This window comes from Phyllobates terribilis, unplaced genomic scaffold (genome assembly GCF_046119375.1).
Source record: "Phyllobates terribilis strain yellow unplaced genomic scaffold, ASM4611937v1 Scaffold_4__5_contigs__length_816908805, whole genome shotgun sequence".
In the NCBI taxonomy this organism is placed as follows: Eukaryota; Metazoa; Chordata; class Amphibia; order Anura; family Dendrobatidae; genus Phyllobates; species Phyllobates terribilis.
This window is the reverse complement of record NW_027362764.1, coordinates 478,822,943-478,841,117: the sequence shown is the minus strand read 5'-3', so window position 1 is coordinate 478,841,117 and position 18,175 is coordinate 478,822,943. Positions and strand designations below refer to the sequence as shown.

General features: G+C 44.1%; 2 protein-coding genes across 4 annotated transcripts in view; one reads left to right on the top strand and one right to left on the bottom strand.

Moving 5' to 3' along the window:
- FARS2 (phenylalanyl-tRNA synthetase 2, mitochondrial) overlaps positions 1-10,826 on the bottom strand; it is a 509,172-nt gene extending 498,346 nt beyond the window's left edge. Inside the window, 3 exon segments of the mRNA XM_073676673.1 lie at positions 848-933; positions 10,734-10,798; positions 10,800-10,826. Of these exon segments, the coding sequence (XP_073532774.1) occupies positions 848-933; positions 10,734-10,798; positions 10,800-10,826 (178 nt within the window).
- A 6,473-nt stretch (positions 10,827-17,299) lies between these two features.
- Positions 17,300-18,175, top strand: part of LYRM4 (LYR motif containing 4) — a 151,733-nt gene continuing 150,857 nt past the window's right edge. For all 3 annotated transcript variants that reach the window (XM_073676671.1, XM_073676670.1, XM_073676672.1), the window contains exon 1: positions 17,300-17,404. The gene's annotated coding sequence lies outside the window, so the exon portion shown is untranslated. The remainder of the gene's footprint in view (positions 17,405-18,175) is intronic.

Here is an 18,175-nt window from a genome sequence, read left to right as displayed (position 1 = left end):
TTATACTGGCATGTCAGACATGTCACTCTACACAAGGAGAGACGCAACCCCTTAGACATCAGCATTATGTGCCTGCATTATGGTGAATAACAGACATAGATAGCTAAGCAAGCTTTGTACTAAGTACAGGGGATCAGGGTGCCATGGAGGTAAAAGGATGTGGATCTTAACAGGTCAGACATTTTCTGACAAATAAAACTAGTTTTCCATACACATTAGTAATGAAAAAAACTATTCTAGACAATTTTATCCTGGGTTTCTTTTATATGCAGTACACTGTGCAGGATAAATGACATTTAAGGCCAGTTTCATACATTCCACCATTCACTGTTCAAGTACTGACCGCAACTCACCAGCCTATGAGGCCACTGAGATGGGATCAGTAGACCCGCGGCCCATCCAGACATCGCAAACTGGACTTAAGACAGTGAATGTCTGCCATGTGAAAATCCTACCTTCGCGTTATCCTGTGGGTCAGTATCGTTTAAGTTTTACAACTTTTTTGTTTTCCTGTCGATGGAGCTGTGTTTTGCTTGGTACCATTTTGCGGTACATGTGACTATTAATTCTTTTAACGACGTTTACCTTTAATGGTGTGTAATGTGTGGGATAAATACTGTGATATTTCATTAGTTTGGACAGTTATGGATGGGGCCATAAGATACATGTTTTGAGATAGTAGACAATGATGGGAGCTTTTCAGAGCCCGATCCCAAGCAGTTGGACACCCACTATGCTATGAATAGGGGATAACGTCCAATGTTGAGAATAACACTTTAAAAGTGTTCTACATTGCAAGATATGAAAACCAATACCAACTTTGTGCTAAATTCAGAAGATTCCTTACCAGAAATCCTGTTACTGACTGTGGAATACCATTTCCAGCAAGGCTGTGAGTTTTTCAGTACGGCCCTCCTGACTTCAGAACAATGCCTGAAACGCACCAAAGAAATAATCAGCTACATGTGCACTCATGATCAATGCCTGCACACGTGTCCTATAACTAGAGGGACAGCATAGCCTCATGTACGACAGCTGTCAGAGATGGCCACAATACTCCTCTGCGCTGGGTGCTGTAGTGTGCAGAGCATCAGGAACAGCATCAATGCATATTACAGACATCCAAATATATATTTCCTAATTTAACTACATGTATTTCACTGTTGTTTTTCCAGCATGATGTGTATTCAATTGTGACTCAGAGGGGCCACAAAAATATGATTAATTGTATAGTGATCCCACCATACCACTTAGGCCTCAATCACACACCCATGTTTAAACACATACAGTGGGGAAAATAAGTATTTGATCCACTCCTGATTTAGCAAGTTTTCCCTCCTACAAAGAATGGAGAGGTCTGTAATTTTTATCGTAGGTACACTTCAACTGTGAGAGACAGAATCTAAAAATAAAACACAGAAAATGACATTGTATGATTTTTAAGTAATTAAATTGCATTTTATTGCATGAAATAAGTATTTGATCACCCACCAACCAGCAAGAATTCTGGCTCTCACAGACCTGTGAGTTTTTCTTTAAGAAGCCCTTCTACTCTGCACTCATTACCTGTATTAATAGCATCTGTTTGAACTCGTTACCTGTATAAAAAAACATCAGTCCACACACTCAATCACACTCCAACCTCTCCAACATGGCCTAGACAAAAGAGCTGTCTAAGGACACCAGGGACAAAATTGTAGACCTGCTCAAGGCTGGGATGAGCTACAGGTCAATAGGCAAGCAGCTTGGTGAGAAGACAACAATTTTTGGCACAATTATTAGAAAATGGAAGAAACACCAGATGACTGTCAATCTTCCTCAATCTGGGGCTCCATGCAAAATCTCACCTCAAGGGTTAAGTATGATTCTGAGAAAGGTCGGGATTCAGCCCAGAAGTACACAGGAGGACCTGGTCAATGACCTGAAAAAAGCTGGGACCACAGTCTCAAACATTACCGTTAGTAATACACTACGCCGTCATGGGTTAAAATCCTGCAGGGCACGCAAGGTCCCCTTGTTCACGCCTGCACATGTCCAGGCCCGTTTGAAGTTTGCCAATGACCATCTGGATGATCCAGAGGAGGCATGGGAGAAGGTGATATGGCCAGATGAGACAAAAACAGAACTTTTTGGTATCCACTCCACTCGCCGTGTTTGGAAGAATTAGAAGGATGAGTACAATCCTAAGAACCCTGTCCCAACTATGAAACATGGTGGGGGAAACATCATACTTTCGGGGTGCTTTTCCTCAAATGGGAAAGGACGACTGTACCGTATTGAAGGGAGGATGAATGGGGTCATGTATTTTGGCCAACAAACTCCTTCCCTCAATAAGAGCATTGAAGATGGGTTGTGGCTGGGTTTTCCAGCATGATAATGACCCAAAACACACAGCCAAGGCAACTAAGGAGTGGTTCAGTTTGAAGCATTTTAAGGTCCTGGAGTAGCGTAGCCAGTCTCCAGACCTGAACCCAACAGAAAATCTTTGGAGGGAGCTGAAACTCAATGTTGCCCAGCGACAGCCCCGAAACCTGAAAGATCTGGAGAAGATCTGTATGGAGGAGTGGACCAAAATCCCGGCTGTAGTGTGCGCAAACTTGGTCAAGAACTACAAGAAACGTCTGACCTCTGTAATTGCAAACAAAGGTTTCTGCACCAAATATTAAGTTCTGTTTTTCTATTGTATCAAATACTTAATTCATACACACACAATAAAATGCAAATTAATTATGTAAAAATCATACAATGTGATTTTATGGATTTTTTTAAGGTTCTGTCTCTCACAGATGAAGTGTACCTATGATAAAAATTACAGACCTCTCCGTTCTTTGTAGGTGAGAAAACTTGCAAAATCGGCAGTGTATCAAATACTTATTTTCCCCACTGAAAAAAATGGTACTGGTCTCAGCAGTGTTTTGCATCAGTGTGTCCGTTGTTTTATATCAGTGTTTGATCAGAATGTCATCAGTATATGATTCGTGTGTCCGTTTTTGTTGTCTCGGCGTGGTCCGTGTATAGTCAGGGCGTGGTCCGTGTGTCCGTTTTTACCATGAGTGTCAGTGTTTTTCATCGATGCATAAGGAAATTAATATATTACAAAGCTTACTCCTATCTGTGTGTCTTACATGTTTTTCATAGACCCAAAGACTTGTTTTAGGGATAATGTACTATAACTGACCACCACAGTAGATTTCAACTTATATAATGGGTTACAAAGATACAAAGAATTAATGGATATTTACAAAATCACTTGCTGATAATATTAAGTTAGAACTTGAATTCTATTATAAAGGCAATCAGGTATTGTGCATAAGAGTGGTATACAGGTGAAAGGACATTAGTATCATGACAAAGAAGAGGGTTAGAGGATATGTCATCTGTATCAAAAGGTAAGTATAGATTCCTCACCCTACTGTCATACAGTATGCCTAATCCAAAGGTGACCCCATAAAGATCATGATATTTTTAAAAGAAGTGCTTACCCATTTTGTTAGAATATTGCACAAGACCGGACAAGATCCCTGACGCGCATGTCACAGTAGCTTTTTCAAAAAGTCTCCCTTGATAGTAAAGTACTCGGAATTTTCTTTTTGGTGTGATATGCTATAGGAGTTTACAATTAACAATTGGTAAATTTCACTAGAAAACTAATAAATGGGGGACTATATGTTTTGATTAACAAAATGCTTCTAACCTATTTTATGTGTATCATTCCTGTGAACTTGATATTACTGCATTTCTGATTGTATTGCTCTCATTACCATGACTATCTTCATTGCTGGGTTACTTGGATATATTGTTTAGTATCTGATAAGAGGGGGTTCACTTCTTGTATTGTAGAGTGTCACGCAAGGTGTAAGAAAGACTAAGTGCAACACAAAGGGAAGGGGAAAAAGGGGGCCCACACTCTAGGGAAAGGGGTTAGTGGATACCTCCTAGGCTGACCTTATATCACCCGGTCTCCCCTAACGTCCCTATATTGGTGCCGCACAGGAACCTCGCCCTGTCTTTCCCTGAGGTTTGGCCCAGGCTAGGGAAGCAAGGGTATGAGCCCTAGTCGATCCCCACTGACATCTAAAGACAACAAGGGGGAAAAAACAAGGTAAGATAGCTTAGCTTTTAGTCGACTTCAGAGAGAATAACACACATCCTCTTAGCTCGAGAGAGGAAGAAGTACTGCTCTTGCTCAAGCCTTCACAAAGGGTCATGTAAATATCACAGGCACCACCCTCTATCAACAGCCAGTATTTAAACACCCAGCCTGGGTGTCAATTAGCCAGAGGGAGGTAGCTGCTGGGTCCTAGTGTGAGACAGCCAAGAAGGTGTCTGTAATGCTAAACAAAGAGATCTTCTGCAACCAACTGCAAGGCGACTGTCACATCTGACACACCCGTGACAGAGCAGTGGGCCAGTTATTTATATTTGTAGAGAGAGGGGTTCCGCCCTTCAAGGACAGGAAACCTTCAAGATAAAAAAAGGCGGCGCCTCTCTCCGCCTCAGTGGTTTCCTGTCCTTGATGGGGGACCTTCCGACTCGTCGGCGGCGACAGCAGCAACTTACCCAGGCCAGGGCCGGTGGGTTTTGGCAGAGCACAGTGTCTGCTGCGGCCGGTCCTGTGCATGCTGGAAGCGCCGCGGAAGGCGCCAACACTGGTCTCCTCGCATGCGGGCAGGGGTTTGCGGCACCTACACAGTATGGTGGCCGGCAACCCTGCGTCCCGCATGTGACGTCACGGGGCGCAACCGGAAGTGATGAAACCGGAAGTCGCGCCACGATGATTAGCACCGGGACCTCTGACCCCCGGATGTAATTTTCGGGGGAGGTACCGGAAGCTGCGGGGACGCTGGCCGATGATCTCCCTGGCACAATGAGGGTACATAAGAGTAGATCACCCGCTAGGCAGGGGAGCAGTGCACCATAATGACCTCACAGCAGGCCTCCCCACCGCATCAGCAGCAAGAGCAGCAGACCATGCTGCAGCTGCAGCAGCACGAGGAGACAGAGCAGCTGCAGCGTGTACAGCCTCAACGCCAGAAGCGCACCCAGGAGCAGCGTCCACTGCAGAGCAGGAGCGGTGGGCGTTCTGGGACACGCAGCACCAAGGATTCAAGATCCAGCCGGCATAGCTCAAGCAGGATTGATGATTCCACGGTCTCCCGAGGAGAAATGTCGGATACAGTCCTGCCTCCCGTTCCGGTACCCTGTTTTTATCTACTGGGTGGTGAGTGAGCTACGTGAAGGTCGATGTATTAATGTAGACTTTTTTCTGTTTTGTCTCTCTCTCTCCCCCTCTCCTTCCTCCTTTTCCTCTGGTCAGGATGTCCCTAAAAAATGTACACGGAAGTCCAAATACAGGGTGTGTGCCCTGTGTCAACGGGGTCTGACTAACGACTGGCCTAAAAAGTTATGCCAGCTATGTACTGAAGAAACAATTTCGGAGGGAACTCCGGACTTTGTTTCAAATTTAAAAACCCTTATTAGGTCTGAGGTGAAAGATCGCTAAAATCGTTTTCTCAGGCAAAAGAAGCATCCCAGACCCATAGAGCAAAAACCCCACCCACTCTTTCAGACTCAGAATCTGATAAGGGAATGCTGGATGACTCCACTGACTCTTCCTCTTCGGATAGCGAGACAGGCACAGGTCATTGTTTTCCCCTGGAGAGTGTTGATAGCTTAGTTAAAGCCGACAGGTCCACAATGGGGTTAGTTGACCAGAAGGCAAAAAAAAAATCGGTCCAAGATATTATGTTCGGTACCCTGGATAGGAAGGAACAGAGTTTTTCCAATTAACGATAAGGTGCAGGGGCTTATCAAGAAGGAGTGGGATAGCCCAGAGAAAAAGGGTCCCCTTCCATCCTTCTTCAAAAGAAAATATCCCTTTGATGATGAAGATACCGCATCCAGGAATAAAGCCCCGAAGCTGGATGTTGCGGTGTCCAAGGCTTCTAAAAAATCTTCTCTACCTTTTGAAGATACAGGGATGCTGAAGGACCCACTGGACCGGAAGGTAGATACCTTCCTTAAGGGTACCTGGGGATCATCAGCGGGGGCATTGAAACCAGTCATAGCCGCAACCTGTACTGCAAGATCCCTCATGGTTTGGTTAGACAGGTTAGAAGACCAGGTTAAAAACAACCTCGACAGGACTCCATTCTGGCTTCTCTTCCAGTATTGAAAGGAGATGCGGCCTTCTTATCTGATGCCTCTGCAGATTCCGCCAGATTAGCGGCTAGATCTGCGGCCCTGTCTAATGTCGGCCGCAGAGCAGTCTGGCTGAAATGTGGCCCAGGGGATATACAGACAAAAGGGAAATTATGTTCTCTTCCGTGTGAAGGAGATTTTCTTTTCGGTACCTCTCTTGACACAATTCCTGAAAAAGCAGGGGACAACAAGAAGGGATTTCCTAAATCTTCCTTCTCGGCTTTCAAACAGTCCATTCGGAGGAAGAAATTTACCCACAGAAGAACATCCACGGAACAACCTAGAAGGGAGGATCGTTCCAGGAGAGGAAAAGGGTTTTTATTCAGCGGGGCCTCCCAAGATAGTCGTAAACCCCCAAAATGACTCTTTATCCCAGGTGGGAGGGAGGCTCTCTCTCTTCCTTCCAGCCTGGGAAAGGATCTCTTCCAACAGGTGGATCCTCAGATTGATAAAATCAGAATTAAAGCTGGAATTTCTGAGGAACCCGCCAGAGAGATTTATCCTGGCTGCCTTAAGATCCTCTCTACCGTAACAGCGGGCATTGGAGGAAGAGATTTCAGGCCTCCTTTGAAAGAATGTCTTACGGGAGATATCACCACAAGAGGAAAGAAGAGGGTTCTATTCCCCCTTATTTCTTGTAAAGAAACCAGACAACTCATACAGAGTGATTATCAACTTGAAAGGCCTGAACAAATTCCTGAACATTCCATAATTCAAGATGGAAACAATAAAATCAACGATAAGCTTTCTATTTCCGGTTGCTACATGGCAGTGCTGGACCTAAGAAATGCGTATTATGTGCCAATCCATCATGACTTTCAGAGATGCCTCAGAGTGGCCGTAACTGTACAGGGAGTCGTCAGGCACTTCCAGTACAGAGCTCTTCCCTTCGGCCTAGCAGTAGCGCCCCGCATATTCACATATCCACCTTATAGCGGAGGTTACGGCTCATCTCAGGGAGGAAGACAGATTGACCATCCCGTACTAGGACGACTTCCTAATAGTGGGCAAAACTTACGTTCACTGCCTGGCCCAAGTGGATCAGGTGTGCAACATCTTAAAAAACTTAGGATGGTGTTTAAACCTGGAAAAATCAAAACTGATCCCGCAAACAACGCAGATCTTTTTAGGACTTACTCTGGATTCAGTTCGACAGGAATGCCGTCTGCCCGAACATAAAAAATAAAGAACTTGGTTTCGGTGGCCATAGCAAACCCAGTAATGACTCTCAGGGGGGCCATGTCTCTGCTGGGGTCTCTCACCTCCTGCATTCCAGCAGTATGCTGGACCCAATTTCTCTCAAGAGAATTACAGTGGGACATCCTAAAAAACGAGGTCATCCTCAGGGGGCATCTGGAGGGCAGATTGACACTCCCTCACAATGTAATTCAGTCACTGCACTGGTGGTTAAGGACGGACACATTCCGGACAGGTGTCCTCAGAGTTCCCCTTATTACCAGAGTAATTACCACAGACGCCAGCCCCAGGGGGTGGGGGCGCACCTAGACAACCTGCCGATATAAGGGACTTGGTCAGAGGGGGAGAGTCTGGAGTCTTCAAACATGTGGGAACTACGAGAAATAGAGAATGCACTAATCAGCTTCTCACCCCTTCTACAAGGACATCACGTAAAAATTCTGTCCGAAAACCAGGTCACTGAAGCATATGTGAATCACCAGGGGGGAACTCGCTCAAAATCTCTTATGCGGGTTGTGGGGAGGATATTTTCTCTAGTGGAAGGGAACGCTCTCTCTTTAAATGCCCTTCATATCAGAGGAGAGGACAACACGAAGGCAGACTTTCTAAGTCGCAGGCCACTATTGCAGGGAGAATGGACTCTAAATTATTTAGTCTTCCGTCAGATAGTTGCCATGTGGGGGTCTCCAGAGGTAGACCTATTTGCGACCCATCAGAACAGCAAATTAAAAAAGTTCTGTTCACTGGATCCCACAGAAAATCCTCTAGTAGTAGATGCCTTCCAGTGCAGATGGAATTTCAGTCTGGCCTATGCCTTTCCCCCAACGTGCCTAATTCCAGCAGTACTGAGGAAGATCCGGGAGGATCAGGCACGAGTGGTCCTTATAGCCCCCTTCTGGCCCAAGAGACCATGGTTCTTTTGGCTGAGAAGCATGTCAATCACGAACCCCTGGATTCTTCCAGGGATTCCTGACCTTCTTGCTCAAAGTCCTATATTGCATCCTCAGGTGAGAGGATTGCACTTAGCGCCTGGAACTTGAGAGGTCGTTGCTAGAAGGTCAGGGATTCTCATCAAATCTAGTTGCTACTCTTCTAAGTAGTAGGAAACCGATCACTACTAAGATTTACGGTAGAGTCTGGAAGAAATTCTTGTCATCTGAGGGATTCTCCCTGGGAGGGGGGGGGGGGTTCCCGTAAAGTCCATTTTGGAATTTCTTCAGAAGGGGCTGGAAAAAGACCTAGCGGTTAGCACCCTAAAAGGTACAAATCTCTGCCTTAGGGGCCTTATATAATTATAATCTCGCCGGTAACAAATGGATTTCCGGGTTCGTGAGGGCATGCAGTAATGCCAAACCAGCCCCTATAATAAGGGTCCCTTCTTGGTCTTTGAACTTAGTGCTAAACGCATTAACAAATTCTTCCTTTGAGCCCTTTAGCTCAGGGTCTATAAAGTTACTTACCCTAAAAACAATACTTCTGGTGGCCTTAACATCAGTAAGGAGGGTTAGTGAGTTACAGGCTCTATCTGCAGATCCACCTTTTACCTTAGTGCTATACGATAGAGTAGTTTTGAGACCAGACCCTGCTTTCCTACCTAAAATTGTATCCAAGTTTCACATGTCTCAGGAGATAGCCCTACCATCTTTCTGTCCTGAACCAAAAAATAGCAAGGAGGAAAAATGTCATACCTTGGATGTCAGGAGACGCCTTATACATTATTTAGAAGGGCTCCCGGAAAGGGACGAAGGTCTGAAAAGGCACTCTATCAAGGTGGATCCGAAAAGCCATCACGATGGCCTATACGGGATCAGGCAGAGATCCTCCTAACAATCTGAAGGCCCACTCTACAAGGACCATGGCTGCTTCCTGGGCAGAAAGAGCGGACGTGCCCATTGAGAAAATATGTAAGGCGGCCACATGATCATCTCCGCCCACTTTCTATAATCACTATAGGCTTGACCTTTCCGCCTCCTCTGATCTCACGTTTGGGAGAAGGGTTCTGCAGCATTTTACAGGGAATCTATCAACAGGATTTTCCTATGTAATCTGAGAACAGCATGATTTAGGAGCTGAGAGCCTGATTCCAGTGATGTGTCACTTACTAGGCTGTGTGGTGTTGTTTCAATAAAATCAGTGTCTTATCAGCAGGAGAGTATCACTACAGGACTAAGTGTCTCATGCCTTCTAGTCAACTGCTCTGTGTAACCCCATCCCCACCACTGATTAGGAGCTTTCTGTCAATATACAGTGCACACAGAAAGCTGCCAATCAGTGGTGGGGGAGGGTTGTACAGGGCTCAGCATTCAGAGCACTGCTAGATCTGTAGCAGAGAAAATAATGATTGCATCAAAATGACAGCATGCAGAGAGTGGCACATCACTGGAATCAGGGTCTCAGCCCCTACATCACGATGCGCTCAGGTTGCATAACAAGAACCTGCTGACAGATTCTCTTTAAACACTCACATATCAATTCTGGGTTTACTACTGGATATGCAACATATAGTATACTTTTATAGATATAGCACCACATTTTGCAATATAAACTGTATACATTAGTAAATAGCTCTCTTACAACACATGAGCCTGGTGTACTCACTTAGAAAATCCACGTAAGAACGGATGAATACTTTTTTTTTTTTTTTTTTTTAAATGGAGTTCAGCAAGAGTTAATGAGTAAAGATGCATTCAGTCTTTGTCCACCCAGTCTGACTGACAGCAGCAGCTTGTACTGAGCAGTGTGAGACCTCGCAGCAGGGAGGAGAGACACTGAGGAGCTATCAATCACATTGGATGGGCAGAGAAGAAATACACTGACATGCCTCTAGCTAGCCTCACAAAATATTATTTTTCATATCAGATAGGAACTTTCTTAAAAGACTACACTGCCATTCTGACATGTATCTTCAAAGTAAGTACACCAGCTTCATCAGGTATAACAGATCTATTTAGTAATAGCTAAAGTTTCCATCCTTAAATCCCACACACAGGATGTACACTACTGCCCTGGGAAAACATAATGCTGGGTTTCGTCCATTCATCTAGTACTAATATTGGAATGCACATTGAGTTACACCCTAGTGAGAAGTCCCCTTCCCTGATGAAAAGGGTTAACTGTTGTGTATGGCACTGAAAGCTGTCAGCTACCAGAAAATCTGCAGTAACGCTCACAGTCCCACCCGGTGTCCTCCCCACAGTAGTACAATAGTCACGTGTCCCCCCTATAGTCAGCTGGGGCAGCTGCCCTGGAAATGGGAGTATATGACTCGTGCCTTCCTGGTAAGAGGCTGCACAGAAGAGCCGGAGCTCACAGCACGGAGCAGACTACACACTCACAGAAGCTGGGCAGGGAGGCGCATGACTGCAGGCACAACACGGGGCACAGAGAGCTCCTGGAAGGCTCAAGGACCTTCCTGACGTCACCACCATGTGCTCAGTCACGTGTAGGGGCGGAGTCCGGGAAGCAGCAGGGGGAGGGTCCTGTAGGTCTTGATCCGATAATACAAATATGGGAGCCTCAGAAGTATCAGTACACAGCGCAAGTGTGTGACAAGCAGACTGGAACTGCACTATATCACAAGCACAGTGTATCACACACACCTGTACAATGTATGACAAGCAGACTGTAACTGCACTATATCACAAGCACAGTGTATCACACACACCTGTACAATGTATGACACACACACCTGCACAATGTATGACAAGCAGACTGTAACTGCACTATATCACAAGCACAGTGTATGACACACACACCTGTACAATGTATGACAAGCAGACTGTAACTGCAATATATCACAAGCACAGTGTATCACACACACCTGCACAATGTGTGACAAGCAGACTGTAACTGCACTATATCACAAGCACAGTGTATCACACACACCTGTACAATGTATGACACACACACCTGCACAATGTATGACAAGCAGACTGTAACTGCACTATATCACAAGCACAGTGTATCACACACACCTGTATAATGTATGACACACACCTGTACAATGTATGACAAGCAGACTGGAACTGCAATATATCACAAGCACAATGTATGACACACACCTGTACAATGTATGACAAGCAGACTGTAACTGCACTATATCACAAGCACAGTGTATCACACACACCTGTATAATGTATGACACACACACCTGCACAATGTATGACAAGCAGACTGTAACTGCACTATATCACAAGCACAGTGTATCACACACACCTGTATAATGTATGACACACACACCTGCACAATGTATGACAAGCAGACTGTAACTGCACTATATCACAAGCACAGTGTATGACACACACCTGTACAATGTATGACAAGCAGACTGGAACTGCAATATATCACAAGCACAGTGTATGACACACACACCTGTATAATGTATGACACACACACCTGCACAATGTATGACAAGCAGACTGTAACTGCACTATATCACAAGCACAGTGTATCACACACACCTGTATAATGTATGACACACACCTGTACAATGTATGACAAGCAGACTGTAACTGCACTATATCACAAGCACAGTGTATGACACACACCTGTACAATGTATGACAAGCAGACTGGAACTGCAATATATCACAAGCACAATGTATGACACACACCTGTACAATGTATGACAAGCAGACTGTAACTGCACTATATCACAAGCACAGTGTATCACACACACCTGTATAATGTATGACACACACACCTGCACAATGTATGACAAGCAGACTGTAACTGCACTATATCACAAGCACAGTGTATCACACACACCTGTATAATGTATGACACACACACCTGCACAATGTATGACAAGCAGACTGTAACTGCACTATATCACAAGCACAGTGTATGACACACACCTGTACAATGTATGACAAGCAGACTGGAACTGCAATATATCACAAGCACAGTGTATGACACACACACCTGTATAATGTATGACACACACACCTGCACAATGTATGACAAGCAGACTGTAACTGCACTATATCACAAGCACAATGTATGACACACACCTGTATAATGTATGACACACACACCTGCACAATGTATGACAAGCAGACTGTAACTGCACTATATCACAAGCACAGTGTATCACACACACCTGTACAATGTATGACACACACACCTGCACAATGTATGACAAGCAGACTGTAACTGCACTATATCACAAGCACAGTGTATCACACACCTGTATAATGTATGACACACACACACCTGCACAATGTATGACAAGCAGACTGTAACTGCACTATATCACAAGCACAGTGTATGACACACACACCTGTACAATGTATGACAAGCAGACTGTAACTGCACTATATCACAAGCACAGTGTATCACACACACACCTGTATAATGTATGACACACACACCTGCACAATGTATGACAAGCAGACTGTAACTGCACTATATCACAAGCACAGTGTATGACACACACACCTGTACAATGTATGACAAGCAGACTGTAACTGCACTATATCACAAGCACAGTGTATGACACACACACCTGCACAATGTATGACAAGCAGACTGTAACTGCACTATATCACAAGCACAGTGTATGACACACACACCTGTATAATGTATGACACACACACCTGCACAATGTATGACAAGCAGACTGTAACTGCACTATATCACAAGCACAGTGTATGACACACACACCTGTACAATGTATGACAAGCAGACTGTAACTGCACTATATCACAAGCACAGTGTATCACACACACCTGTATAATGTATGACACACACACCTGCACAATGTATGACAAGCAGACTGTAACTGCACTATATCACAAGCACAGTGTATCACACACACCTGTATAATGTATGACACACACACCTGCACAATGTATGACAAGCAGACTGTAACTGCACTATATCACAAGCACAGTGTATCACACACACCTGTATAATGTATGACACACACACCTGCACAATGTATGACAAGCAGACTGTAACTGCACTATATCACAAGCACAGTGTATCACACACACCTGTATAATGTATGACACACACCTGTACAATGTATGACAAGCAGATTGTAACTGCACTATATCACAAGCACAGTGTATGACACACACCTGTACAATGTATGACAAGCAGACTGGAACTGCAATATATCACAAGCACAATGTATGACACACACCTGTACAATGTATGACAAGCAGACTGTAACTGCACTATATCACAAGCACAGTGTATCACACACACCTGTACAATGTATGACACACACCTGTACAATGTATGACAAGCAGACTGTAACTGCACTATATCACAAGCACAGTGTATGACACACACCTGTACAATGTATGACAAGCAGACTGGAACTGCAATATATCACAAGCACAATGTATGACACACACCTGTACAATGTATGACAAGCAGACTGTAACTGCAATATATCACAAGCACAGTGTATGACACACACCTGTACAATGTATGACACACACCTGTACAATGTATGACAAGCAGACTGTAACTGCACTATATCACAAGCACAGTGTATCACACACACCTGTACAATGTATGACAAGCAGACTGGAACTGCAATATATCACAAGCACAATGTATGACACACACCTGTACAATGTATGACAAGCAGACTGTAACTGCACTATATCACAAGCACAGTGTATGACACACACCTGTACAATGTATGACACACACACCTGTACAATGTATGACAAGCAGACTGGAACTGCACTATATCACAAGCACAGTGCATGACACACACACCTGTACAATGTATGACAAGCAGACTGGAATTGCAATATATCACAAGCACAGTGTATCACACACCTGTAAAATGTATGACAAGTAGACTGTAACTGCACTATATCACAAGCACAGTGTATCACACACACCTGTACAATGTATGACAAGCAGACTGTAACTGCACTATATCACAAGCACAGTGTATGACACACACACCTGTACAATGTATGACAAGCAGACTGTAACTGCACTATATCACAAGCACAGTGTATGACACACACCTGTACAATGTATGACAAGCAGACTGTAACTGCACTATATCACAAGCACAGTGTATGACACACACCTGTACAATGTATGACAAGCAGACTGTAACTGCACTATATCACAAGCACAGTGTATCACAAACACCTGTACAATGTATGACACACACCTGTACAATGTATCACACACACCTGTACAATGTATGACAAGCAGACTGTAACTGCACTATATCACAAGCAGTGTATGACGCACACACCTGTACAATGTATGACAAGCAGACTGTAACTGCACTATATCACAAGCACAGTGTATAACACACACCTGTACAATGTATGACACATACCTGTACAATGTATGACACACACCTGTACAATGTATGACAAGCAGACTGTAACTGCACTATATCACAAGCACAGTGTATGACACACACACCTGTACAATGTATGACAAGCAGACTGGAACTGCACTATATCACAAGCACAGTGTATGACACACACACCTGTACAATGTATGACAAGCAGACTGGAACTGCAATATATCACAAGCACAGTGTATCACACACACCTGTACAATGTATGACAAGCAGACTGTAACTGCACTATATCACAAGCTCAGTGTATCACACACACCTGTACAATGTATGACACACACACCTGTACAATGTATGACACACACCTGTACAATGTATTACAAGCAGACTGTAACTGCACTATATCACAAGCACAGTGTATCACACACACACCTGTACAATGTATGACACACACACCTGTACAATGTATAACAAGCAGACTGTAACTGCACTATATCACAAGAACAGTGTATCACACACACCTGTACAATGTATGACACACACACCTGCACAATGTATGACAAGCAGACTATAACTGCACTATATCACAAGCACAGTGTATGACACACACCTGTACAATGTATGACACACACCTGTACAATGTATGACAAGCAGACTGTAACTGCACTATATCACAAGCACAGTGTATCACACACACCTGTATAATGTATGACACACACCTGTACAATGTATGACAAGCAGACTGTAACTGCACTATATCACAAGCACAGTGTATCACACATACCTGTACAATGTATGACAAGCAGACTGTAACAGCACTATATCACAAGCACAGTGTATCACACACACACCTGTACAATGTATGACACACACACCTGTACAATGTATGACACACACACCTGTACAATGTATGACAAGCACACTGTAACTGCAATATATCACAAGCACAGTGTATGACACACACCTGTACAATGTATGACAAGCAGACTGTAACTGCAATATATCACAAGCACAGTGTATCACACACACCTGTACAATGTATCACACACACCTGTACAATGTATGACAAGCAGACTGTAACTGCACTATATCACAAGCGCAGTGTATCACACACACCTGTACAATGTATGACAAGCAGACTGTAACTGCACTATATCACAAGCACAGTGTATCACACACACCTGTACAATGTATGATAAGCAGACTGTAACTGCACTATATCACAAGCACAGTGTATCACACACACCTGTACAATGTATGACACACACACACACCTGTAGAATGTATGACAAGCACACTGTAACTGCAATATATCACAAGCACAGTGTATGACACACATCTGTACAATGTATCACACACACCTGTACAATGTATGACAAGCAGACTGTAACTGCACTATATCACAAGCACAGTGTATGACACACACCTGTACAATGTATGACAAGCACACTGTAACTGCACTATATCACAAGCACAGTGTATCACACACACCTGTACAATGTATGACAAGCAGACTGGAACTGCACTATATCACAAGCACAGTGTATCACACACACCTGTACAATGTATGACAAGCACACTGTAACTGCAATATATCACAAGCACAGTGTATCACACACACCTGTACAATGTATGACACACACACTTGTACAATGTATGACAAGCAGACTGTAACTGCAATATATCACAAGCACAGTGTATGAGACACACCTGTACAATGTATGACAAGCAGACTGTAACTGCAATATATCACAAGCACAGTGTATCACACACACCTGTACAATGTATGACACACACACACACACACCTGTACAATGTATGACAAGCAGACTGGAACTGCACTATATCACAAGCACAGTGTATCACACACACCTGTACAATGTATGACAAGCACACTGTAACTGCAATATATCACAAGCACAGTGTATCACACACACCTGTACAATGTATGACACACACACCTGTACAATGTATGACAAGCAGACTGTAACTGCACTATATCACAAGCACAGTGTATCACACACACCTGTACAATGTATGACAAGCAGACTGTAACTGCAATATATCACAAGCACAGTGTATCACACACACCTGTACAATGTATGACACACACACACACACACCTGTACAATGTATGACAAGCAGACTGTAACTGCAATATATCACAAGCACAGTGTATGAGACACACCTGTACAATGTATGACACACACACACACACACACACCTGTACAATGTATGACACACACCTGTACAATGTATGACAATCACACTGTACACTGTAACTACAATATATCACAAGCACAGTGTATGACACACACCTGTATTTACCTCAGTATTCGGTCAGTATTTTTTCTCAGGAGTGGGAGCCAAAACCAGGTGAGGAACAATCAGAGAAAAGGTATAATAGAAACAAGTGACCAATTCTGTATTTATCACCCACTCCTGGTTTTGTCTCTCACTTCTGAGAAACAATACTGACCGAATACTGACCAAATAATGATGGTGGGAACGTGGTCTAATTATACACACTCTGCTCTGCACTGTGTGCCTCTGGAGCATGCAGTACACCGCAGGCAGCAGCAGCACCCATACAGGACACGCCTCTGGCTCCAGGCTGACTCCTCCCCCACACTGACTAATCACATGACTGTGACATCACCCAAGGTCCTTTACCTCCGGAGATCTGGCATCTCCCTTCACCTGGTCCCGGAGCAGAGTGAGTGTCCTGTGTACATATACAGCACAATGTCCGCCTGACACATCACCGCCTGTTACTGAGCTTCTCTGTCTTCTACTCCACACTCTAGACAAGCACAAAACCCCTTTTGTTCCTTTATAATTTCCTGTGGGTCACATTGTACCTGCACATTGAGAAAACTTTTGACATCAGTGGGTTTGATCAGTGGAGTCCGGGGGCTGAGACTCCCACCTTCTACACAGTGTTCCCCAACAGGTCATGTTTTCAGGATTTCCTTAGTATTGCACTGGTGATGGAATTATTGCCTGTGCAGGTGATGAAATTATCACCTGTGCAATACTAAGGAAATCCTGAAAACATGGCCTGTTGGTGGATCTTGAGGACTGGAGCTGGGGAACACTAGTCTGCAGTGACCGATCCGAACTTCTGACTATTGTCTATGACAGGTCAAAAGCGTTCAAAAAGTGCTGAACTACGAATATCTATATCCACATCAGTGCACCGACATCTATGCAGTAGACGAGCAGGAGGCTGAAGATGGTTTCATATTCGTCCAGTTTCTTATTCAGCGGGTTCTTATTCGGACTCAGGTCGGTTTCTTATTCAACGGATTCTTATTCGGGCTCAGGTCGGTTTCTTATTCATCGGATTCTTATTCGGGCTCAGGTCGGTTTCTTATTTAGCGGATTCTTATTCGGGCTCAGGTCGGGTTCTTATTCAGCGGGTTCTTATTCGGGCTCAGGTCGGTTTCTTATTCAGCGGATTCTTATTCGGGCTCAGGTCTGTTTC